The sequence below is a fragment of the Carassius carassius genome, chromosome 20 (assembly GCF_963082965.1).
Source record: "Carassius carassius chromosome 20, fCarCar2.1, whole genome shotgun sequence".
Taxonomy (NCBI): Eukaryota; Metazoa; Chordata; class Actinopteri; order Cypriniformes; family Cyprinidae; genus Carassius; species Carassius carassius.
In genome coordinates, this window is record NC_081774.1 from 17,987,123 (window position 1) to 18,014,873 (window position 27,751).

Consider the following 27,751-nt stretch of genomic DNA (forward strand, 5'->3'; position numbering starts at 1 on the left):
ATATGTAGATATGTACTCGAGACATACATTTTGATCATTTGGTTAATATAAAAACAGCCAAAATCTGAAAAAAAATGCATTAGAATTTCATATTTCCATTTTAACATTACTTAATGCCTTTTAAGCTACTTTACCAAGAAAATGTTTATCTGAATACTACTGTTTTTATCTTTATGGTGTTCCCCAAGCATTTTCTAAATTGGTTTTCTTATTATTCATCATTGTTTCAGTTTTGCAGTCCTTTATTTTCTGAAAAAAAAAAAAAACTTGGAAAGTTTTATACTTACCTGGGGTGCGTGTCCCAAAACCATAGTTGCTAACCTGTTAGAAACTTAGTTGGTTGGCAATGTTTTTGGAGAATTTACAGTACATGTGTAAAATGGAAAGGAAACATTGTAGCCCGTTTACAGTACATGGCTCTCTATAATATTTTATTCTGATTGTCAAAGATGACATGTAGAGGCTAAATACCTCTGTGTAACGCTGTATAACTCTCCTCTTGGAAACAACAATCACAATTTCAACTAATTTCAATTATTTCACTGATTTATTGATAGTAGCCGAGGAATAGTGAGGCCAAAATACCTCTGTGTAACGCTGTATAACTCTCCTCTTGGAAACAACAATCACAATTTTAACTAATTTAAATTATTTCACTGATTTATTGATAGTAGCCGAGGAATAGTGAGGCCAATCATCCTGTTTGGGTTGGATTTATATATATAAGACTAGCTGACTGTACATTATCCTTTACCTTATGTTCAGATCGGATCTTAAAGTCCAACTTGACAATATATAAATTACAAAATAATTAACATCTTGATTTGGGCTTTCCATATTGTTAAATAATTACATTTTATTCATCTCTACTGTTAAATATGTAATAAAAAAACAAAATAGATAATAAAATAAGACTTTACATCTGTAAAGGTTAAAAACCTTCATGTGCGTGCACAACATGGAGAACATGGCATTCATGGAAATGTTTTAGACTTGAGTCATGGGCTACACTCACCTGGCGCTTAACGCTATGAATTACTGTTTGAACTATTGCGGATTTACGTCAGTTGTGTTCCATTAGACCAATACTCAAAATCAACACCGATAAAGATTTGCAGAACGTAGATGACCGTCGTCTACAGCTCTATCACGAGGGTTGCAGGCAGTGCAAACTCATCTCGACTCTAATCTGCGTTCGATTGAGACTTCCTGTGTGGCAGAACTGAGAGCAGGCGAGCGCGTAATCAGCACTGCCTACAGACTAGTTCACGGCAACACTCTCTAAAATCGCCGCCTGGACCCACAAAAGTACTCGTTCGGACTCAATCGGGATTGAAACGCTTTATTCTAACTATAATGTTGTTGCATAGACGTTGAGTGCGAGAACTAGACAGCAAAGAGATCCTCGGTGCGGGTCAAGCACATCTCACCCGACCAACTGAAAAAGGAGGAGAGGCCAAAACGACAACTGCAACTGGAGGAAAAAAGTGTCTACAATCCTCACGGATTGCCACAACGTCGAAGATTATCGTGACATGATGGCTACGGAGGAACTCTACGAGGTGAATGTCGGTGATTTTACCGTTTGTGTCCGTTTAGACGCAGATAATCGATTCTATTTGTGTGTAACGTTAGTTGTACATAATTCGACGCGTCCCGAGGCTCGTGTGGACTGCACTAGCGAATAGTCTTAACAACTGACTTACTCGCTCTGATATTGGTTAAAACTATGACGGTCGGGTTGCATGCTAACAAAATAAACTAGTAGCTTGGGCTAGCGTGGAGCCAGTGTGGTCCTGGTAGTAAGTTTGCGGAGTTTCGTGTGGAGAGATGCTGGTGGAGGCAGTGGATGAGGCGGGGAGGGAAGGAAGGAAGGGCACTTTGGAGAGTGATATTTCATCAAGCTAGCTGCTAACCATGAGGTCTTTGGGGTGTGATGGACACATCAGGACAGCTGAGAGTTTTCACCCACTTTCCAGCAGGACCTGTGTATTTCACTTGCTACTCTTGCAGAGCGTTCAATCTGCTTGGATCAGAACTAGCCATCCAGCACTCTTGTGTTTTGATCGCCTTTGCTTGGTTTCATTTCCAGTTAGATCATTCTTAAGTTTTGAGGCTATGTTCAGAATTAAAGTAAATAGAGTGAACATGGCGTATCATTTCTCATAAAAAAAGTCCGATGTCACTTGTTGGTATGTTTGATGGATTGACATTCAATCTAATGATTTAGTTAAGTATGGTTTAGGTTGTTCTCAGCCTTTTAAACTGGTGTTATGATGGAAAATCTTGGGGTGATCAGTACATATCTCACGTTTGTGCTGCGTGAATATACTTGAAGTATGCAGTCACATCAGTCCTCTGAATTATGTCAAATATGGTTGCATGATGTATTGAGAAATGGTCAGATGAATAGGCTAATTAGTTACTAAGGACTACATAAGAGATTAGAACTAATGTGCGTATTGGGATACATTTGTTGATTAGATCAAAAGTGTTACAAAGGCATGATGAAGAGAACCAATCTATTTAAACATGTTTGACCATTTTATAAAGACCTGGATGAATAATGTCCCCATTTTTACAGACCTTGTTACTATTGTACATTCTGCTGGCAATACCAAAACTCTTAGTCATGATCCATTTCCATGTTTTTTCAAACAAATGGTGCATTTCTGGTTGTGGCTTGGGCAAATTGTTTCATTTCTACTATTTGCACCCCAGATGTTGACTCGATAAGTACTGAAATAAAAAGGTATTTATTTCGTCTTCCAATCTCTCTTGAAAGTCTTGAAAGTTTTAAATGTTCTTGGTTTAATACAAGTGTATTAAACTTTATAGAACACAAAGGTTCTGGTTGAAACATGCCATTCATTTTCTCAGTTAGCAATAACCTATTAATCTTTATAGACAGACCTGCCATTTTTCCAAGCTTGTTAGCAGTGGTATGCTTCTGTATCTGCAAGTTAGTGTGATCCAAACCTTTTTAAAATTTAAATTGCTTAATTTACACTAAATAAAACTACACTACACATAAACTAAAAGAGAGATCCACCAATTTCACCAGTCATCATTACTCTGGAAATAAGAAGACCTCAGCAGTGACCACCATTAAAGGGATAGTTCACCCAAATAGCAAAATTATGTCATTAATAACTTACCCTCTTGTTGTTCCAAACCCGTGAGACCTCCGTTTATCTTTGGAACACAGTTTAAGATATTTTAGATTTAGTCTGAGAGCTCTCAGTCCCTCCATTGAAGCTGTGTACGGTATACTGTCCATGTCCAGAAAGGTAAGAAAAACATCATCAAAGTAGTCCACGTGACATAAGAGGGTCAGTTAGAATTTTTTGAAGCATCCAAAATACATTGTGGTCCAAAAATAGCAAAAACTACGACTTTATTCAGCATTGTCTTCTCTTCCGTGTCTGTTGTGAGAGAGAGTTCAAAACAAAGCAGTTTGTGATATCCGGTTCGCGAACGAATCATTCGATGTAACCGGATCTTCTTGAACCAATTCACCAAATCGAACGGAATCGTTTTAAACGGTTCGCATCTCCAATACGCATTAATCCACAAATGACTTAAGCTGGTAACTTTTTAATGTGCCTGACACTCCCTCGGAGTTAAGACAAACCAATATCCCGGAGTAATTCATGTACTCAAACAGTACACTGACTGAACTGCTGTGAAGAGAGAACTGAAGATGAACACCGACCCGAGCCAGATAACGAACAATAGACTGACTCGTTCTCGAGTCGAGAACCATTTCTGTCAGACGCGTCCGATTAATGTGTGATTTAGCATGAATCAGACGGACACACAGAGCGTCTGAACTGAACTGATTCTTTTGGTGATTGATTCTGAACTGATTCTGTGCTAGTGTTATGAGCGCGGGTAAACCAAAGGCTTGAATCAAGGGCAATCATCGCCAATGACGCCATTACGTTGAGCGCAAAAGAACCGGTGAACCATTTTCTTCAACCGGTTTATTGAATTGAACTGTCCGAAAGAACTACTGGTGATCCGAAAACCGATGCAACTGGTTCTTGACTCATGAACGAGTCATTATCTGGCTCGGCTCGGTGTTCATCTTCAGTTCTCTCTTCACAGCAGTTCAGTCAGTGTACTGTTTGAGTAAATGAATTACTCTGGGATATTGGTTTGTTTTAACTCCGAGGGAGTGTCAGCCACATAAAAAAAGTTAACAGCTTAAGTCATTTGTGGATTAATGCGTATTGGAGACGCGAACTAGGGCTGCACGATATTGGGAAAAAATGACATTGCGATATTTTATTTTTCTGCGATATATATTGCGATATTTATTCTTACAAACAAAAATGGGGTGAGCACACTTACATTCTCATTTTAAATGATTTAAACATCGACACCACCATATGCGCGAGGGAGAGAGAGCAAGACAGCGCTCGTGTTGTTTGAAAATGGCTCGCTCTCTCTCTGTGTCTCTCTCTCTCTCTCTCTCTCAATTCAATTCATATTGCTTTATTGGCATGACATACAAAGGTACATATTGCCAACATTGTACATAGCAGAATAGAAACAAACAAAACAAAAATACATATATATTTATAAGAAAAAAAAATTACATGCAAAATAAATCCATATACATTTCTATAAACATTGATGGTACTTTCTAATGTACTCTCTCTGTCTGTCTCTCTGTCTGTCTCTCTCTGTCTGTCTCTCTCGCGCGCGCTCTCTCTCCCTGTCTCTCTCGCGAGCGCGCGCTCTCTCTCTCTCTCTCTGTCTCTCTCGCGCGCGCGCTCTCTCTCTCTCTCTCTCTCTATCGCGCTCTCTCTCGCGCGCGCGCGCTCTCTCTCTCTCTCTCGCGCTCTCTCTCGCGCGCTCTCTCTCTCGCGCGCTCTCTCTCTCTCTCTCTGTCTCTCGCGCGCTCTCTCTCTCTCTCGCGCTCTCTGTCTCTCTCACGCTCCCTCTCTCTCTGCCCTGTTAAACTTGCATGTGGTTTTCAGTCCTGTCAATTATAAACTTTCACTCTATGATGGTTAAGCTGTGCAATTAATCCGCGAATCACATTCGTCAAGGGCAGGGGAGTAGCTGGCCCGTACAGTTAATGAATAACGGATCAACTACGACAGCCTACATCGCACATCCTGCGATGTGACTATCGTGGATTCGTACATCGCGATATCGATGCTTAAACGACACATCGTGCAGCCCTAACGCGAACTGTTTCAAATGATTCAGTTCGATTTGGTGAACTGGTTCAAAAAGATCCAGTTACATCGGATGATTCGTTCGCGAACTGGGTATCACAAACTGCTTTGTTTTGAACTCTCTCACAACAGAAACGGAAGAGAAGACAATGCTGAATAAAGTCGTAGTTTTTGCTATTTTTGGACAAATGTATTTTCGATGCTTCAGAAAATTCTAACTGTCCCGCTAATGTCACATGGACTACTTTGATGATGTTTTTCTTACCTTTCTGGACATGGACAGTATACCGTTCACACAGCTTCAATGGAGGGACTGAGAGCTCTCGGACTAAATCTAAAATATCTTAAACTGTGTTCCAAAGATAAACGGGTTTATACGGGTACGAGTCTTACGGGTTTGGAACAACATGAGGGTAAGTTATTAATGACATAATTTTTCTATTTGGGTGAACTATCCCTTTAAGTGTTGCAAATAATATAATTGAGTAGAGCATATAATTGCATAATAATATTTAGCAATATTCTGATATGTGAAATAATAATATGTATTCTTAAAGACATTAAGTCAATAGTCTTATAATGCACCATTGTTTCTGAGTTGATTGCCATCTTTATTGGATATTTTTCTGAAAATACTTACAGAATCATAGATAATTTTGTCTCCCTCATGAGTTGGAGAACTTTGCCCTTGTGTTAAATGAACCTAATCTGTAAAACCATATGCTATCCCAAGGGCATCTTTTTGTTGAATTATTTGTTCAATAAACTGATAGCAGATGATGTTTTAAAAATTTGAGTTGTTGATTTGCTGTTATGGGAAAAGAATGATCTGATTAACAAATTTGGGACTGAAATCGCACGTCCAGTGTGACAAAAGGAACAAGAGGAACAGGAACAAGAGCTACACAGTTGTAACTTTAACATCTGTGAACTACAGACTGATGGGAAGAAAAGGGAGATGCTTCATCAGAACTCAGACCACATGAGTCTTTAAACCGTTCCAAATGCTATATAACAAATGTATGGAAATGCTGTAGTGAAACATTATTCATGCACTAGTCATTAAGCTTTCTGGTGTGTGTTTTCAATACCAAGTCTTTTATTGAAATTATGTGGCAAACTATATGTTGGGTTTTCTTTCCAAACTGATGTGATAAACCTTGAAGCCAGTAGAAGAGTGTGAATCTATAATACTTAAAAAATGATGACAGATTCCATGATGAAAGATGATCAGAGTAAATGAGGGTTGTAAAGAACACTTCATCCAGAACTAATCAAAACCTAAATGAATCTTTCTTGACATTCAGTCAATAGTGTTAAGATGTCTTTAAAAGACATTATTTGTCTGTATTTATGAGTACAGACTACAGAACTTGGCTAGAAGGGATACAGCTAGGGCTGGGCGATTTGGCAAAAAATTTAAATCTGTTTTTCCATAATGTTTGACCGATTCTAGTTTTTTTTTTTTTTTTTAATACGATTTTTAGCTAGTCAACTTGAAAATGTAACTACAACATGATTCAAAAAAACTTTTTCTTTATTAACCCACTAGTTAAAACGAAAATTCTATTCCAAGTGCAGCACACATGAACACATGATATAATGTTAAACAAATCACTTGTTAAATATCTTTGCAGCAAAAAGATGCATACCATTATTTCTCAAATAAAAGCCGGGGCCTTTATTTACCTGAACTGCAGAAGGTAACAGGCTTTTATTTGAAGCAGGATTTTATTAGAGGCAGGCCTTTATTTCTAATTCCATCTGTTTGATAAGTAATTGTTTTAAATAACCCGTTTTAAATTAAAAACGATAGCATTCCAGTGGACAGAGATCATAACATTAGCACAGAATCAGTTCAGAATCAATCACCAAAATAATCAGTTCGGTTCAGACGCGCTCGGTGTCTGTCTGCTTCACACTGAATCACGCATGCGCAGTATCATCAGCTCTTCGGTTCTCGAATCGGACACGTCCGACAGAAGCGGTTCTCGGTTCAGTGTACTGGTGATCCGAAAACCGATGCAACTGGTTCTTGACTCGAGAACGAGAAATGCTCCAGCAGTGGGCATGTACGTTCATTATCTGGCTCTGCTGCACAAATTTTCCCCCGGCCTTTATTTAAGACCGGTTTTTATTTGAGGAATTACGGTTAATTACAACTACTTATTGTACAAACATGTTTTTACATATTATGTGTTCAGAAATAGTACGAAGAAAATGCTTTTTAAAACATTTCAAAAGTCAAGGTAATTCAAATTCAAAATGACTGAAGGTATAACACCAGTAGACTGTTATTAACTATAAATGTTCTGACAACATTTCAAACAACAGCAGCTTTCAGCCTGTCACCATGATGCAAACATAAAATATCAGACATACAGTACTAGCTCTTTACGGGTTTTTTTTTATTCGATTGCACTGCTTTTCCATAGTTTTTTTCTATGTAAACATGGATGTGTTTGACTGTTGTGTCCACATCTCTTGCAGTGTCTCATGTATCAGGGGTGTGATTCTTCCGGGGAAATCCGGCTTTTGTTTTTGCTCGTGTATTGGTAAACATAATGACCGCTCACCGCTGTCAACGTTTTTTGTGTGTCTGATTCATGTCGTCATGTCACTCCGCAAGTAGTCCAATCATTTGTCACGATTGAAGTTCAAAGTGTACGCGCACCGTTATGAATGCGCACACACCCAACCATCTACTCACATGAACAGCTTCAGTTGACTGACGCTGAAGACAGTGAACACGGATGATTCATGTAAGCAAATCCAATATATTGTCTTTCATTTTTATATGCAGGTCTAGTAAAATTTAACCAATCTATTGATCACTTTTGTCATGATTCCATAACATTAATGTTAAACGATTCTGGGCTAACTTAGCAAAGTAACGCCACGTTGGTTATTGCTTACTTCTAGCTAGAAAGTTTAGCAGCTTCTACAAGGCTTGAAATTGCCAACATTTTTGTTGCATATGCTCCTGAAATTTAATCTGTGCGACCTAAAAATATATTTGGGAGTAGCCTATGCGCGAGTTTCCCGATAACGATGTATCTTCACTCTGAAGAGCGCTCTCTACGTGCAAGGTTATAAACGCTCTCCGCAAATCCACGTGCTTTTCCCAAAAACTTTACTTGACATGAACGCGTTCTACGTGCTACTAAAGAGTCACTGTTCATTCGCGAAATTCGTGCTGAAATATAACCTATGGAATCGTATTCTGAACGTTCAACCTAATAATCTTCATCTATATTTATGGTCCTTCACAGAGCACGTCACAGGTGAGCAGTTAATGACGTGTGTCAACATGCGGTTGGATCGTTTTTTACTCTTTGCTGTTATCACCGGCATATTGTCAAAGTGTCTAATTCTAACATTTGGTAATATTTCTATTAGGGCTGGACCAGAATATTCATTCGGTGGGTTGGCATTTGATTTTAAATTTTGAGATTCGAATAATCTTTTTCTTTTTTTGAACATCTGTCATCCCCCGCAAAATTGTCTTCATTCGCGCTTGAATATAGCGGTTTTTACTATCGGGCCGATCAGTTCTAAGTAGTGTCAGATACGGTTACTGTTGTATTTCCACGTGAGCCTGGTACGGCGTAGCACGATTACAAACCCTTCTCAGCACGATTAGACAATAAATATGAGATAAAAAAGGAGTCCCAAAAACAGAAATATCTGATCATTGTCCATATCTCTGTTTATATTACACTACCAAGTAGATGTACACAATATATATCGGCCGATGATTAATGCGCATCTCTTCAGTAAAGCCGGTTATCTAATCAGCAGTAAATTCCATCAGGTGCGTGATTTCACATAGAGCAGCTGCGCAAATCCATGTTCATTATCAGCTTGGATTTGCGCAGCTTGTCAGTTAACAACGGCTCCGTGTGGGGCGGGACTATACTATGGGGCGTGTTTTGTAATGGGAGGTGTAAAGATCATGTTCCATGAAGATATTTTGTACATTTCCTACCGTAAATACATTTCCCTCCATAAGTATTGGAACAGTAAAGACAATTGTTCCGTTTGCTTTGGAGTCAAAAAATCTGTAAATATGATTAAAAGATGAGTTTCATCTCCCTATCTAATCTGAGTATAAGTATTGGAACAGTTGCCTCACAGGTCTTTCTAAGTGTTCAGCTGTGTCCTGTTGCATTAATTCTTCAGATATTTAAAGCAGGGAATGTGTCTTATCAGTTATATCCATTGCTTCCAAGTCTTGCATTCAACGATGACACACACAAACCATGATGAAGACGAGGAAGCTGACTCTGAAAGAAATGCAAGCAATGTGGATACTAAGAGAAAAGAGGAAGTCAATTAGAACTATGGGAAAAACAATGGCATGGATAAATCAAGAGTTTTGAAACTACTAGCGACATCCGCAACCAACGATGACCTCATCGGCTGAGAAAAACAACAGTAGTTTATGACAGACAAATCATAAAAGCTGTGAAAATGAACCCTAAAATACATGTCTGTAAAATCACCAACAACCTCCAGAAATCTGGGGTGATGCTCTGTCAATCTACAGTTCTCAGGAGAATTTGACACAATTACAGAAGCTACACAGCAAGATGCAAACCTCTGATCAGCACCAAAAATAGCAATGCAAGATTCTTCACAAATGTGAGCCAATAGAGTTTTGGAACTGAGTTGATGGACTGATGAGACAAAGATTCCCCTTTATCTAAGTGATTGAAAAGCAAAAGTGTGGAGAAAAAAAGGGAACTGCAAATGATCCTAAGCATACAACCGCATCTGTAAAGCTTGGTAGAGGTGGTGTCATAGAATGGGCATGCATGGCTGTCTCTAGAACAGGACCTCTTCATTTTAATGATGACTTCATGTATGATGGCAGTAGCAGAATGAATTTGGAAGGGTACAAAATCATCTTGGCTACCAATATTCAAGAAAATGCCACCAAACTCATTAGAATGCACTCCAAATTGGATCAGGACAATGACCCAAAACACCCTGCCAGTTCAGTCAAGGACTTTATCAGGGCAAAAAAAAACTTAGATTGCCCAAATCAATCTACAGATTTAAATCCAATTGAACATTAATTTCACCATCTGAAAAGGAGACTAAAGAGAAGCTCCCCAAAACAAGCAACCGTTGGAATTGGCTGCATTAAAGGCTGGGGAATACCATTTCAAAGCATGAGACCAAGAGTCTTGTGATGTCTATGGGTTGCAGACTCACTGCTCTGATTGTGTGCAAGGGATCTGCAACTAAATATTACATTTTAATATTTTACATCTGCCTTAAATTCGACTGTTCCAATATTTATGCTCACATCAAATAGTGGGATGAACTCTAAAAGTGCTGTCCTTTTTATTTGGTAAAACATGTATGTGTCGAAAGACCTAATAATAAAATGTGACATTCTGTAGTTTTGTCACATATTCATCTTTTAATCATATTTGCAAATGTCTTGACTCCACAGCAGAGAAAGCAATTTTGTCTTTACTGTTCTAATACTTGTGGGGGGAACTGTATATCAAAACATCATTTTTGATTAGTAATATGCATTGCTAAGAACTACATTTGGACTTATTACTTATCTCAATGTTTAGATTTTTTTGCACTCTCATCAATGGGAAGCTTATTTATTCAGCTTTCAGCCTCAGATGTATAGCCTAAATCTCAGTTTCAAAAAATTGACCCTTATGACTTGTTTTGTGGTCCAGGGTCACATTTGATTTTTTACAACTACCTGCTTTTAATTTATCTAGCATATGTAATAATTGCTATAAATATGGAACTTTTACATCTGCTTTAAAAACATAAGTAAAAGTGTATTGATATAAATTGCCTTTTCCTTCATAACTTTTGAGTAAATGCTGTTCTTTAGTCTTTCAATCTCCAGCATTATTTTACATAAATTGCACTAAGCCATACTTTATCTGCATGCCCCTCTTTAGGTGGAGAGAATAGTAGGCAAACGTAAGAACAGAAAGGGCAAGACTGAGTACCTGGTCCGCTGGAGAGGCTATGGCTTTGATGGAGACACCTGGGAGCCAGAGAATCACCTGTCCAGCTGCGTCGAGTTCATCCATGAATTTAACCGGCAACACAGCGAGAAGCAGAAAGACGGAACTCTTCGTTCCGCACGCAGCTCTCCCAGTACAGCCGGAGGCAACACTAGCATCAACGCCCGCAAACAAATCAGCAGGCCTCAGCAATCCTCAGCAAGTCATAACACAGTGAAGACCTCTCCACCCACCCCAAGCACACTCTCCACAAAACGGCTTCAGCCAGCACAGCAGTCAACGCACAACAGTGATGCACATCAGCAGAAAAGTAAGCGATTGGCTGGCTTGAGTAGCAGTGGCACTGCCGTTACGAGTGCAGTCACTGACATGGCTCCGACGGCAGCGACAACAGCTGTTCCCACTGTTAGCGCGCTGCGGCGAAGTATGGACCTGGCTAAATCTGGCATCAAAATCCTAGTGCCGAAGAGCCCAATGAACAGCCGCACTGACACAGAAGAGTCTCCCAGTGAGGCAGCGCACAGTCTGGAGCAGGGAGGCCAAGAGCCAGATGCTGTGCCCCCTGAAGTGGCCTTGCTGGAGAAACCCAACAGAGCAGTGCGTGTACAAGGAGAGGAACGGGCTCGTATGGGCACCAGGCCCAGAACACAAACAGCCCTTACGCCACCGCAGATTCCCATTACCCCCACTGCCGTCCACACATTAAATGGGAAAGGTAGAGTCCTCTCGACTTACACTGAGAACATTACATTCTTTTGAGGTTTAGTAGAGTGTATTAGTTCCAGGCCTGGAAGCACCACTAAATTTGTTTGTTTCAGCCCTACTCGTATAATTTAATGCATTGTGTGTTTCTAGTTATGGAACAACATAATAAACGCTAATAAACAAGCACTTGCTGAATGAAAGCAAATGTGTTGCTGCAGAACATCAAGTGATTTTTGAGGGTACCTCCTGGAGTCGATTCAGAAGGTGTATGTTATCCTGAATATGACGATACTAGTTTTCCATTGTCTTGTTTTGTATAACAGAAGAAAAAACTCACATCTTGAAATTTATGTCCATTTTAAAATGCAATAGATCTAACTAATAATTTGTGTTAATACTTGCAGATGATTTTGACTAAAATTAATTAATTTCAGGCCATGATGTTGCATCCATAAATATACACAACTCTTCAAAAGTTCAGTTCAGTACAATTTTTCAATATTTATAAATGAAGTCTCTTATGCTCACCAAAGCCGCGTTTCCACCGCAGGAACTTTACCCAGGAACTAGGGACTTTGGGCCTGGACTCTGTGTGTTTCCACCACAGGAACCAGGAACTAAATAAAGTTCCGGGTTAAAAAAAATGCCCCTCAGAAAGTCCCTGCTTCGGAGGTAGTACTTTTTCAAAGTTCCGGAACTTTCGGGGGCGGGACATGGGCGCTAAACATCCTGATTGATTGAGTTCACGCAGCATTGTGATTTCGACCACCATTTATTTGGATCATTTTCAAAATATTACTGTTATTTATGTCATGAAATGTAATTTTAAAAGTATTTCAGGCGAGAATGTAGACGTTTAAAACTCAAATCTGTGGTTTATTTATAAAGACAGCGCCTATTTAAAAATGTGTTTCACAGATTTCGGAGACGTGAGCTCCACGTGATCAGCGGGAGCTCAGTAATCATCTATCTGCCGAGAGCAGCCTCACCTCGGCTAGACCTTCTGATATGTGCTGCTGGCTTTGATGTCTCTTTAGTGGTTAAACCTAAAATATAATTCTTTTTGGGTAAATCTAACAGGTTAACTTTGGTCTGTATTCAATTTATCTATATTCTAAAATTTAAATAAAAAAGGCAAATTGATATAATATTTCATTTATACACATATCCCTGAACCAAGTACATGTCTGCAGCTGCTATTATGTTTAAATGAAAACGAAAGGAGGCAGTGGTATTTGATATCATAATTTGTTTTATTGTAAATGTACAGCGAGGAAAATTGCAGTAGTCAAGGCAAGCTGACTGATGTTATCAAGTACGCTGCTGTTTGCAGAATTACCGGATTTGCATCATCGCGGACATCACACTCCCGAGTCGAATGCGAAAGTCTGAACTACCCAGGATGCACGTCCAAAATCGGCGCACTTTGTATTGAGAAACGCGCACAGAACTACGTCACCAGTCTATTTGCCTAATCTTCCCCGTTACTTTACACCGCAGTGGAAATGCAGGAAGCAACAGGTCTGGGGGGAAAAAAGTTCCTGGTACAAATGTTCCGGGTAATTTCGGTGGAAATGCGGCACAAGATTTATTTGATCAGAAATGCATTAAAAACAGTAGTATTTTGAAATATTATTACAATTTAAAATGATTATTATTTTTTTATATATATTTTAAAGTAATGTATTCCTGATGGCAAAGCGGATTGTTTTCTTTTTCAATGTCATTCCTCCAATCATCAGTGTCACATTTTCCTTCAGAAATAATTTGAACATGCCGATTTAGTGTTTAAGAAACAGTTAATTAATGTTGAAAACAGCTTAATTTTTAGGTATTTATTTTAAATAATTATATATTTTAGTGCTGTCAAATGATTAATCGCATCCAAAAAGCAGTTTTTGTTTACATAATGAGTGTGTACTGTGTATATTTATGATGTATATGTAAATGCAAACACATGCATGTATATATTTATATAATATATACATTTATATATGAATGTGTATATAGTATATATTTATATAATATATACATTTATATATGAATGTATATACATGTAAATATTTTCAAAATATAAACTGAATGTGTGTGTATTTATTTATACATAAGAAATAAACAGGACGCATGTATTATGTAAACAAAAACTTTTATTTTGGATGTGATTAATCGTGATTATTCGTTTGACAGCACTAATATATTTATTAATATTTACAAAATAATAAAATGGTGATTTTATCATATATATGGTTATTATTATAGTATTGCTATATTTTATTTATATCATATTTTATTCATTAATTTTTGCATTTGATGTTGTTTCATAGGCGTGACTACCCTCATGGAGGCCTCGTCTGCAAATGGGACAGCCATTACTCAGAGTGGTGCAGCAGGAGTGATGAGCAGCTCAGGGCTGACAGGCAAAAGGCGTTTTGAGGACCGTGCAACTTTCGACAAGCGTCTGCGCTTCAGTGTTCGTCAAACTGAGAGTGCTTACCGCTACAGGGACATTGTAGTCAAGAAACAAGATGGCTTCACACACATTCTGTTTTCTACAAAGACCTCTGAGAACAACTCCCTGAATCCTGATGTGAGTACAAATATATTTCATGTTAGAAATGTTAATTTGACTTTCGATTTAAAATACACGCACAAAAAGAGTTTTGACTTTTTAAGTATCTTGACATTTTACTCATTGGTTTGTATAGTTTAAAAAGTAAAAACCTCAATCTCTGAATTACGGATGGATGGTATGACACCAACTGATGCCATACAGTTAATATATAGTATTCTTTCCAGACTGTGACATAGAAAGGTGCATGTAATGGAAGCCATTTTGTTTTGACACGTCTTGTCACATTCTGACATAGACACAGTGTAACTAGGTTTCTATTATATATGATATTACTCGTACTGTGATATTGGTCACCCCCCCACCCCCTTCTGAAGTGATATATCATCACTCAAATGGTTTTCAGGTCATGAAAGAGGTTCAGAGTGCCATGGCCACAGCTGCAGCTGATGACAGTAAACTTGTTCTACTGAGCGCCGTGGGAAACGTCTTCTGTTTTGGCCTCGACTTCATCTATTTTATTAGGCGGCTCACGGATGATAGGAAAAAAGAAAGTATCAAAATGGCGGAGACAATCAGGTACAAAATGATGAGAATATAAATATTATGACAGCTATTTTACCACCAGAGAATGTTTTGTAATAGTGAGTGATGTGTGAGTGAGTGACGTGACATACAGTCATAGTAGCTATATATAAACCAGTGTGTTTTCTGTGTCTTCAGAACTTTCGTCAACACATTTATTCAGTTCAAGAAGCCCATCATTGCTGCTGTGAATGGGCCTGCCATTGGGCTTGGAGCGTCTATCTTGCCCCTGTGTGATGTCATTTGGGCCAATGAGAAGGCTTGGTTCCAGACTCCTTACACAATCTTTGGCCAAACCCCAGATGCCTGCTCCTCCGTGACATTCCCTCTCATCATGGGAGTTGCCTCGGTGAGTACATCAAGTGTGCCTCTGCATGAATAACTTGTCTTTTTTGGTGTGTGTGTGTGTGTGTGTGTGTGTGTGTGTGTGTGTTGGGGTTGCAGAGACTAATCAACTAGTCGACTTCAATGCTCTGCCATGACGCTTTAAGCTTGATGTCGACTAGTCACAGTATCTATAGAGGGCGCAACAGGATAATAAATCTTTGAAGGACTTCCACATTTACGCTTCATTTCCAAACAGCTAAAATGACAAATAAATGTATACTAAATACATACTAAATATATATAATGTAAAGCTCAACAAGACAAGTTTGATTACATTACTGGTGCTCAAAATTGAACGGGAGAATGCACATGCTAAACAGCTTATTCTACAGGTAAGTTAATTGCTTTCCTAATCTAATGGATTGCTGCACTGTATTGCATACACATAGGGAACAGACAGTAGCTCATACATCACGCATAAATCGTGCCCACACAGAATCATTCAGCGGGGAAATGTACTGTCAACACTGTTCTTTGATTTCTCAATAAAATAACTTAGAAACTGAAAAAATCAAGCATATATTTCTTAATAACTACATCCAACAACGTAACTACTACTAGAGAGATGCTGCCATGTAGAAATAATTCACACACACAATCGCTCTCACTCATGCATTCATATAAATGTAATCGTTACTGTGCTACTTTATTAATATCTGCTTTAGAACGAGCAGAAATCTGTGAGAAATAAAATGACCCAAAGGCAAAAGAACTGATAAAAATTAGATGTTATAGGTGCAATAGCCTTGTGGGTAGTGCTGTGTCATATGCCATAGCTGTGCACAATGGGTTTGTCACAGCTCCAGACTTATTTGTTCATTAATGATGTCATCAGTGACTAGTCGACTTCGACTTGACTTTCATCACATAAAAGTTGACTTAAAAAAAATCAGAAGTCGTTCATTAGCCTGAAAATGTATTTATAGTATCAATTTATGGAGTAACATGGCAGCAGAGCTTTTGACGAAAGAGAAATCCACTGGCAAGATTTGTGGAGTGACTACCTCCGCTTGTGACAGTACTGCCTTGTCTGTTTGATCCCAACCAGCGGGTTAAAGCAGGCATGAGAAATAAGAAATATGGAAACAATGACTGGTGCTCATCATCGCTGCTGCTGTTAAATCATACATATATGAAGAGTTAATTTACAAAAACAGACAACAATTTTCATTGTGCATTCCAGTTAATCTGTCAAACTGCAGTAACTAACACAATAAAACAAAAAAAAATATCATAATAAAAAAAACTTGATTTTTGAATATAAAAAACTGAGTTATCTGTTTTTGCTATAATTCTTCATGTTCTTTTCTTTGTCCAACACCAAGATGCACCGTGAGCATGAGGGATTTATCAGTAAACTTCAAAAATCGTAAATTCTAAATGTTTGATGAGTATATATTCATGTATATATGAAAAAACATTCATAAAATTAGTAAGCATATAATTACAGATATAATATTAAGTAAATATTGGATTTTGCCGATACCGATATCTAGGTTGGACCACACTGATCCGATACCGATTGATTAACCGATTGTTTTTCAAATGGATACTGAAAAAAATAATCAAAGTAAGTCTAATTAAATAAAATCATGAAACTTATACATTTTCAAATCAAGTTAATAAGTTTAACAAAAATGATATGATTATAGGGCTGTATGAAATGTTTAATTTTCCTCACCATATTTTTTTAGTTACCAAATTCTGTTTGAGCATGTCTAATTATTTGAATGCATAAAACAACGTAATTTTTTTTTTTTAAAGAAGCCTAATGATTTTCCCCTCAAAAATTCTGTGTATTTACATTTTTATCAAATCAAGGTATGAAACATTTTATTTGTCTTTTAATTACTTAAAATTAAGCAACCTTTTTTGGCAAACAAAGTAGCTTTACTATTAAAATTAAACTTATGGTTTTCAAAAGACAAGTTACTGTCTAATATAACACCCAGATTTTTGACTGTAGAGGAAGTAACTGTACATCCGTCTAGTTGTAAACTGTAGTCTACTAGATTCTGTGTACTGTTTTTTGGTCCAGTAAGTAATATCTCGGTCTTATCCTAATTTAATAGGATAAAATTATTGATCATCCAATATTTTACATTTTTAACACACTCTGTTAGTTTAGATAATTTAGAAGTTTAATCTGGTCTCGTTGAGATATATAGTTAAGTATCATCAGCATAACAGTGGAAACTAATCCCTTATTTTCTAAAAATATTACCAAGGGGCAACATGTATATTGAAAATAGAAGAGGACCTAGGACAGATCCTTGTGGCACTCCATATTTTACTGGTGATAAATGAGATGACTCTCCATTTAAATAAACAAAATGGTAGCGATCTGACAGGTAGGATCTAAACCATCTTAGAGCCTGCCCTTGAATACCTGTATAGTTTTTTAATCGATCTATGAATATGTCATGATCTATGGTGTCGAACGCTGCACTTAGATCAAGTAAAACTAGCAATGAGATGAAGCCTTGTTAACCTACGGGTTTTTTAACGTAAGTCATTAATGACATAATTTTTATATATGGGTGAACTAACCCTTTAAGTGCAATAAGATCCTTACCCATTTAAAGAGACTGGTGGCAAATATATAATTTCTCCAAGAAACTCACTTAATATCAGCTGATCATTATGAACTACAAAAAGTTTAGATGGGGCAAATATAACACTCAGATTTTCATTCAAGATCTTGAGGGACCACAATTCTTATTAGTAAAAACACCCATTCTGTGTGTGTAATGTCCAAAGTGATAAAGGGGGAAGATTTGTAATAATAACTGGTTCATTATATAATGTTCCCTTGATATTAGCCATTTTTATGCCCCTAATTGGGCCAATGTATCATTTATAAAAATACAAAAAATGTTTAACCAGTTTTTCCAATTTGACAACACACACATTAATCCTGGGAGGAGACTTTAACTGTGTGCTCCACCCTACTTTGGATCGGTCTTCAAAAACGGCTTACAATACAACTAAATCTTCTCCCATTTTCATCATGGGAGAAGAGAAAACTAAAAACTAAATTTAATTTATTAACTAAATTAAATATACATACAGACAGAGATTGATCTAATAACATCTGAACAGACAGAAAAAGCCCCTTTCACACTGTGATTCCGGAAAATACATGGGTAATGTGTCCCGGCAATTGTTCCCGGGTCGCTAGATTTTGCCCCTTTCACACTGGCAGTGATTATCCAGAATATGTGCGTGCGTTCACACACAACCCCTAAAGGTCCCATAAAGACACGTGACATCAGGATGTTACGTGTAATGTAAAAGTCGAAAACACTAGGCATGTTAACTTTCACTGAAGCTGGCAAACGATCTCAGCGTCACCGTGGAAAGTGAGGAACTAACTGATCTCTGCTTCATTACAGTTTGCACATATTATTTTGTCGCGAACGTTGATCTGCCTTCAAAACACCTGGTAAAAAAAGTTGCATGATAACGTGCGTCATCACTACGGCACACCCTTTACGGCATTGGTTCTGGCTTTTGTTCACACAGCGCTGAACCCGGCAATGTAACTAGGTCCCCGACCCGGGATCAATCCCGGAATCAATCCCGATACGTGTTTGCGTTCGCACAGAAGGCGACCCGGCAATGTTCCGACAATTTTCCCGGGTCCAACGTGCAGTGTGAAAGGGGCAACAAATAAAACGGTACTCAACTACAAATATTATAACATCCATTCACTAGAGATGATGGCAGGGTCACCAAGGGTGAGTTCGAAGTCTATTTGTTCTTTGAACAATTCTATACAGCCCTGTATTCATCTGAAATTGACTAACTCTCTGAACTTGATTCTTTTTTAAATTCAATTCAAATCCCATCTGAAGATAATGCAGAATTGGAGAAAATAATGTAAAATAAAAATAATCATCCTATACAGAACTGATGTTTACTTCTGGCTTTTCAAACGTGTATGCAAGTTCTACTTTACAAAAAAAAAACATTTCTGTTTTGTCACAATTTAGTCGCTTTCGTTTCTCATACAACACGCGAGAAGTTGAGCTGAACATCCCTTCACTGTTTCCGCTTGTGCAGGGCGCGGACAGATACAGTCCGCTCGCGCAGGGAAAGGGGCTCTTATTTGGAGAAGGGTCTGGCTGCAGACTTGCACTTGCATTCTCAGACTTGCACTCTCAGACACTTGCACTTCCGCTAGTGACGTCAATTGCAGTCTTTATTTTTATTTTTTGCTCTATTTATTGATAACTTTTTTATTTGAATATCTCAACATTTTACAACAGTAGCTAGGTGGTGAAGACCGAAAAAAGAAACTAAATTACAATGTCACTTGCAATCGCCACTTGCACTCTCCGCTACCTGTGACGTCACTTGCAATCAACACAAATCGTGCATGTTGCCAATGGAGACAAGACGCTGTGGTGGTGATTAAACGGTTAAACCTAATTTAGTACTATAACGTACAGGGTCCTGCAAGAAAAAGACAAGACCGGCAAATCCGTGGCCAGAAAACCAGAATATGAACGCAATGCACATTGTCTTTCGTTAAGCATTTTCTTCCTGTAGAAAAAACAAACACTTAATATGGCATAATGTATTAAGATACATTAAGTTCAATTAAAAGACCAAATTCGATATATAGTTATTATTTAATGTACTACAAGGCAAGCAGATGGCTATGAACACAATGTGCAAACTTTGTCCTGCCATTCAGCAAAATGCTTAATGTGGCCTAATAACAGACTAAGATGATAAAGACAATTCAGTAGGCCTAGCCTATATGTCTTGTTGTTGACTAAACGTGATCAGTTTGATTCAGTTTGATTTGGTGAACTGGTTCAAGAAGATCCGGTTACATTGAGTGATTCGTTCGTGAACCGGATATCACTACACTGCGGTGAACGCGCTCACAACAGACCCGGAAGAGAAGACAATGCTGAATAAAGTCATAGTTTTTGCTATTTTTGGCTCAAGATGTATTGTTGATTCTTTAACAAATTCTAACTGACCCTCTGATGTCACATGGACTACTTTGATGATGTTTCTCTTACCTTTCTGGACATGGACAGTATACCGTACACACACTTTCAATGGAGGGACAGAAAGCTCTCTGACTAAATCTAAAATATCTTGAACTGTGATCTGAAGATGAACGGAGGTCTTACGTGTTTGGAACAACATGAGGGTGAGTCATTAATGACATAAATTTCCTTTTTGGGTGAACTATCCCTTTAATCACCACCACAGTGTCTTGTCTCCATTGGCAACATGCACAATTTGTGTTGATTGCAAGTTACGTCACAGGTAGGGAAGAGTGCAGGTTGCAAGTGACATTGTTATTTAGTTTATTTTTTCTTGTCTTCACCACCTGGCTACTGTTATAAAATGTTGATAGATTCAAACAAAAAGTAATAAAAAAAATTCAACAAAATAAAAAATAAAGACTGCAAGTGATGTCACTAGCAGAAGTGCAAGTATCTGAGAGTGCAAGTCTGAGAGTGCAAGTGCAAGTCTGCAGCCAGACCCTCTTGCTTAATTGTGCGCCAGTACAACAATGGCTGTTCGCTTCCTGCTATCTTTGCCTCAGACGTGTAGCTCTGCACTTCCAGTGCTGATCGGCTGCCCGTGTCCTGCGCACAGATTTCGACGTACTTCCACACAAATGACATGATAGCGAATGATTACAATGTAGTCTGTGCACACGGGCGTACTTCCAGAAAAATCAGCCGAAAAAAGACCAAAAACCGTCTGATTGCCGATTGAGTATTTTAAGCAAAAACCGTCCGGTTCTGATTTACGGCCGGTCAACCGGTGCATCCCTACCTATTTACATTTAAGATTTTTTTTTTTTTTTTTTAAATAAGATAATCTTATATTTGGAATAAGAAACCCCCAGAATACATCGATAATTTCTGCAAAACCCTAAAGAACGGGGGATGACCCTCCCTAATTTATATTTATATTACTGGGCTTGTAATATGAGCTCTGACTTATTGGCAAGGTTCGCATTACATAAATCATTTACCGGATTGGGTCCAGATAGAATCCTCAGCCTGCCTGCCTTCCTCGCTTTCAATTCTTCCATTTTCTCCCTTGCTGATGGGTCTAGACTCTCAATCATTGCACCCAATGGTATGGAACTAGATTTAGGCCCAAATTCGCAAATATTTTGGATGGCAAAGAGGTTCAATTTGTGCCCCAGTTGCCAGAAATCATAAATTTTCTCAGCCTCTGAACTACCAGGTATTCTTGCTATGGCAAGAAAAATGTATCTTAACATTTAAAGATCTTTTTGCTGATGGCTGCTTCATTTCTTTTGCCCAATTAGAATCTCAATTTAAAATACCTAAAGCCCACTTTTTCAGATATCTACAGGTGCACGACTTCACATGCAAGAATTTTTCCTCTTTTCCTTCCCTTCCTGAACAAAACCCTATTGATCAACTTTTTTCTTACAACCCAGTTCAAAGAGGAACCATCTCTGGCTTGTATATAAAACTTGTATCATTATTATCCAGTTCTATAACTGCACAAAGAGACTCCTGGCAACTGGACCTTAATATCTGCCTGACAGCTGACGAATGGAATGAGGCTATATATAGAATTCATAGGTCTTCTATTTGTGTTAGACACAGACTTATTCAATTTAAAGTGGTACATAGACTTCATCTTTCCAAGGCCAGGCTGGCAAAGATGTATCCTTCTGTTGACCCCACCTGTACAAGATGTAAGCAGTCCCCTGCTAATGTACATTAGCCCATATGTTTTGGCTATGTTCTAGTCTCTCTGTTTTTTGGTCACACTTATTCCATAATATTTTGTAAAGATGTTTATGCAAATCCTTTAACTGCCATATTTGGTATCGTATGTGAAAATAACACTGTCAAAAAGTGAATTGCACTGCACCGCCTGCACTTCTGTTTTGGCAAGGCGCTTGATTTTAATTAATTGGAAACCGTTATTTCCCCCTTCTTTTAAATAGTGGCCAGAAATGTGTTACAATTCCTGAGTTTGGAAAAAATAAGACTTAATTTTAAGGGTTCCAGGTCTTAGATCACTGCCATATGGCGTCCTTACATAAATTATTTCCAAAACCAAGTATAATTGTAAGTGGACAAACTGATGCTGATGCTGAAAGGTTTTGCTTATGATTTACTGATATTTTCTCTTTCTTGTATTCGTTCATACGGTGCTGCTTGAAAGTTTGTGAACCTTTTACAATTTTCTATATTTCTGCATAAATATGACCCAAAACATAATTAGATTTCTCACAAATCCTGAAAGTAGATAGAGAATCTAATCAAACAAAGCAAACGAAAATGTATACTTTGTCATTTATTTATTGAGAAAAATTATCCAGGGTTAAATATTTGTGAGTGGCAAAAGTATATGAATCTTTGCTTTCAGTATCTGGTGTGTCCTCCTTTTGCAGGAAAAACTGAAAGTAGCATGTCTTGTAAACTGCTGATCAGTCCTATTCCGGTTTGTAGGAATTTTAAGCCCATTCCTCAGTACAGAACCACTTCAACTCTGTGATGTTGGTGGGGTTCTTCCTATGAACTGCTTTCTTTAGGTCCTTACACAAAATATTTAATTGGATTAAGGTTCGGAAATTGACTCAGTCATTCCAAAACATTAGCTTTGGCCTCCTTTAACCATTCTTCAGTAGAACAATTTGTGTGCTTGTGGTCGTTGTCTTGCTGCATGACCCACTTTCTCTTAAGATTCAGTTCTCTGAAAGATGTCCTGACATTTTCCTTCAGAATGTGCTGGAATAATTAAGAGTTCATTGTTCCATCAATAATGGCTAGCCATCCTGGACCAAATGTGAAAAACAGGCCCAAACCATGATGTTTCACAGATGGGATAAGGTTCTTATGCTGGAATGCAGTGTTTTCTTTCTCCAAACATAATGCTGCTCATTTAAACCAAATGTTCTATTTTGGTCTCATCCATCCACAAAACATTTCTCCAGTATTCCTCTGGCTTTGCCCACATGATCTAGAAAATTGCAGATGGACAGCAATGTTCTTTTTGGAGAGGAGTGGCTTTCTTCTTGCGATTTCCTGATGGTGGACTCATGAACCTTATCATTAGCCAATGTGAGAAAGTTCTTTAGTTGCTTTGAAGTTATCATGCTGTCCTTTGAAACCTAGTGGACTTTTAACCTGTCTTGCTTTTAGAGTGTTCTTTGTTGGGTGACCGCTCCTGGGGAGGGTAACAATGGTCTTGAATTTCCTCCAATTGTACACAGTCTGTCTGACTGTGGATTGGTGGAGTCCAAACTCTTTAGAGATGACTTTGTAAACTTTTCTAGCGTGATGAACAACATCAACTCTTTTTCTGAGGTCCTCAGAGATCTCATTTGTTTGTGCCATGATACACTTCCACAACATGACCAAACTTTGATAGATTCCTATTCTTTAAATAAACCCGCACACACTAACCCCTAATAGTCATCTCACTGATTAAAAACACCTCTGAACAGATGGACTCTAATTTCACCTTCAAATGAACACCTAATCCTAGAGATTCACATACTTTTGCTGCTCACAGATATGTAATATTAGACCAATTTCTTGAACAAATAAAATACAAAGTATATATTTTCATTAATTTCTTTGATTGGGTTATCTTTGTCAACTTTCAGGACTTTCAGAAAGCATGAAAATGGTTCACAAACATTCAAGCAGCAATGTTATGCATGTTGTGTTGATATGTGAATGCATGTTTTGGATTGTTATTTAAATAAATATAAATGGGGGGATTGGGTTTCATCTTTGACAGTGCTTTATCATGCGAAGCATATATAAACCATGTCGTTCGCTCTGCATATTTCCAAAGATGTAATATTAGTCTTCTTCATCTGGGTCTTTTGGTAAAGAGCACAGCGATTCTTGTTCAAGCTTTAGTCACTTCCTGGATTGTGCATTGTAATGTGTTTTTTTTTTTTTTTTTTTTTTTTTTTTTTTTATGGTCTGCCTTCAAAGCTTCTCAATAAACTTCAGTTCATACAAAATTCAGCTGCACACATTATTTGCAGAACTCCTATAACTGAACACATTTCTCCCTTATTACAACACTTGCATTGGTTCCCAGTTCAATACCACATTGACTTTAAAATTCTTCTTTCTTACGAGGCACTCAATAATACTGATCTGACCACCTCCATATCTACTCTCCAACTTGCACTCTTAAGGTCATCTTATGTACTAACTCTTTGTTCACCGTTGAATTCACACAATTTCAATGTGGTCACAAACCTTTAGTCATGCAGCTCCTCAGTTTTTAAATCTCGCTTTAAGACTCATCTTTTTAGGCAGGCTTTTTTGTTATTGCTTGTATGCTTGTATCAGGTCTGTGCAGGCTGTAATAATAATTATTGTTGTTTGTGACACTTGTAAATTAAATAATTTACACACACACACACACACACACATTTATTTATAAATGTTATTGATATATATTTTTAAATGGATTATGAAAACCTAAATTCTAATCGATTTCTTTTGAATTTTTACAACTCTTTTGCTTTAAAACATCTACAAATGTTACAACTACAAATAAAATGCCAACATAAAAATAATTTATTTATAATATTTGTTATGAGACTTAAAAAAGAAGTATATTGGTATCAGCCATTAGCCAAAAAGAGTTGGAAAAATATCTGCAAAAATCCAATACTGTGCATCCCTAAAATTCTGATTTCTTGTTTCTCTACTGTCAATGTAGGCTAATGAAATGCTACTGAGTGGGAGGAAGTTGACAGCTCAGGAGGCTTGTGCCAAAGGACTCGTGTCCCAGGTTCTGTGGCCAGGGACCTTCACACAGGAAGTAATGGCTCGGATCAAGGAGCTAGTATCTTGTAATTCAGTCGTAAGTCATCCTTTCATTTGGTTTAGTTTTTTTTTTTTTTTTTTTTTTTTTTTACATTTTCTCAATGCATACGTTCACACAGTCCCCTCTACTTTTCATATTGAGTTTTTTTTTTTTTCTTCTTTAATGGCCTTCCATTGTAACTCCTGCATTTGATTCTCATAGTCTTTTTAGAATAATTTGGAAATAAGCATTATCCTTCAACATGATGCTTCAAACCAGTAGTCAGCAACAGGCGGCCCATGGGCCAAAACTGTCCCCCAGCAATAATATCCTGCCTGTGGCCGCAGCCAGATTAATATGATAGCGGCTGGATCTGAAATATGTCTGTCATGACAGCAACAGTTTCTCACAATCACTACGTCTTTATTGATTTTGCCTTCAAAATAAAAGTGAGAACTTTTTTGCAGCAATGTTTTATTTTGAGATCAAATGAGAGCTTTTAATTTGAAAAGTTTCTGGAAGACATTCAGAGGAGTCTGTGGATATCCGACCTCTGCTTAAACCCTGTTTAAACCTTTGAGGATTTTAAATCATTGGAACATCATGTATTTTTTGTTCAAATGCCGTTATAATAACACTTCTGTACAAATTCACAATGCATCCACATCCATAAGTCATGTGCCTTCTTTCCCTTTTCTTTCTTATTTTGTTCCCCTCATTGTATTTGTCATGCCAATGCTGCCGGAAACACTGAAGGTTCTGCGCGAGTCCAAAGCACTGGTGAGGAACATTAACCGGGCCGCCCTGGAGCAGGCCAACGAGAGGGAATGTGAGGCACTTAAGAGGGTCTGGGGCTCTCCTCAGGGCATGGACTCCATACTCAATTATCTCCAGAAGAAAATCGATGAATTCTAAGTCAGTTAAATGTCCTACGGGTGTCAAAACCTCCATCCTCAAGTGCCTGAAGTTATTTAAACAAGGTTTGTCGGTAGTTATTTTTTTAGCAGGATTTTCATGGAACAGTGGAAGACTGGCGTGGTCAAACCCGCACTTCATCTTCGTCCAGGACGTATTTCATTTTCTTCAGACTGCAGAAAGCAGCATCTCATTCTGCTACACTTGATACTGACTTTCTGCTACACTTGATACTGACTTTAATGCAAAGTTTGTGATAAATCTTGCACTGCGCAGAAGGACAAAATGCCTTGATATATGTCAATTCTGGTCATCTTTCTGCTCAATTTCTGTTGTATCAAGTAATTAATTGGTTTGTCATAGAGGCAATACAGATTTGGGCTATTTCGAAGCACAACCTATGCAGACTGATTGAGAAAAGATGGATAATATCAGTTAACTGAAGAAAGGGATGCATGAGACTTGAATGAGTTACATTTTGCTCGTTTTGGATATCGCTACACTAACAGATTGTAATTAGAATCAAGTCTTTAGCAAGCTTTTCTTCAGTAGGTACTTTTTATTCAGCAAATAGAAGTAATCTCAAGCCTTGTTCATCTTAAATATTCATGCAACTCCTGCTGGCATTTACATCGGCCAGCCCTTTGAAGACCTTTTTATGAACGGATAGTTACATAAAGAAAAACACCACCAATGCTTCGAGATTTAGCATCAGTGCTGTTATACAGACTTGAAAGCTACTAAATGAATTTTTGATTTGCATAATGATCAAGTGAACAAAATGAATAATTAAGTACGTGGATTTGCAAGGCTCTGGCTTAGTAGGAATTAACAGTTATTTGTATCAAAGTTAACTTTTGTATGTTTTGCTGGCTTAATTTTAAAAGTTTTCTGCTTTGTGTTTCATTTGTATGTTCTGGACGCACAAACTGTTTGCTTTGGAGTAACATACCAACAAATAATTTTGATGTAGATGTTCTTGACACAATATTTCTAATTTAATAACTTATGACATTATGAAATCGATTGAGGTATGTTCCTTTGTGAGTCAATAAAGGATGCTGGCGTTTTTAAATCGGCATCCTTTTTTCTGCTGGTTCAAACAGACTGGAGTGCTGTATCATCAGAAGAGCCCTGGAGATTAAACAACCATCTCTAAAGGAAGATCCTACTAGAATCCACCCCAAATATCTGTGGTGATTAGCTAGCATGCACTGTTATTAAATGGAATGGATTTCTTTCATTACAGTTTTTTATAAGATGGTTGGGAATGGAGTCAGAAAATGGGTTGCGAAACTGTCCACACAAAATTGCCTAAAATGTGACTTTGCAAACACATTTTCCCTAGTGCTAAAGTCCTACCTCTCAAAATCCATATTTAGATTTTTAGCAACGAAGCGTCCTGTTCAAAATCTCATGCTTCAGCATGTTTCTGGTACAGATATCTATGCACTATTCCTTATTGTGTGTTTTTCCCTTCCCAAATGGTTTTGTAAAATGAATTCTTGTTTACAAAATTATATTTATGATTGTGCAAATATACTTATTGAATGCTTTTGTTCAGTTATTTTTTTTAATTG

The 27,751-nt window shown here is 37.7% G+C and overlaps 1 protein-coding gene across 1 annotated transcript; it reads left to right on the forward strand.

Annotated features, from left to right (window-relative positions):
* The first annotated feature begins 1,061 nt into the window (after positions 1-1,061).
* On the forward strand, positions 1,062-26,384 carry LOC132096564 (chromodomain Y-like protein). The gene is made up of 7 exons (XM_059502001.1): positions 1,062-1,562; positions 11,135-11,918; positions 14,233-14,495; positions 14,884-15,056; positions 15,201-15,411; positions 25,170-25,313; positions 26,013-26,384. Exons 1-7 carry the CDS (start codon positions 1,536-1,538, stop codon positions 26,169-26,171), a joined length of 1,761 nt encoding a protein of 586 aa, XP_059357984.1. The 5' UTR covers positions 1,062-1,535; the 3' UTR covers positions 26,172-26,384.
* Positions 26,385-27,751: the final 1,367 nt, after the last annotated feature.

Coding starts and splice junctions, on each gene's coding strand:
- LOC132096564 (XM_059502001.1), top strand. CDS start 1,536: ATGATGGCTACGGAGGAACTCTACGAG. Junction 14,496..14,883: donor ACAACTCCCTGAATCCTGAT/GTGAGTACAAAT, acceptor AATGGTTTTCAG/GTCATGAAAGAGGTTCAGAG. Junction 15,412..25,169: donor TCATCATGGGAGTTGCCTCG/GTGAGTACATCA, acceptor CTGTCAATGTAG/GCTAATGAAATGCTACTGAG.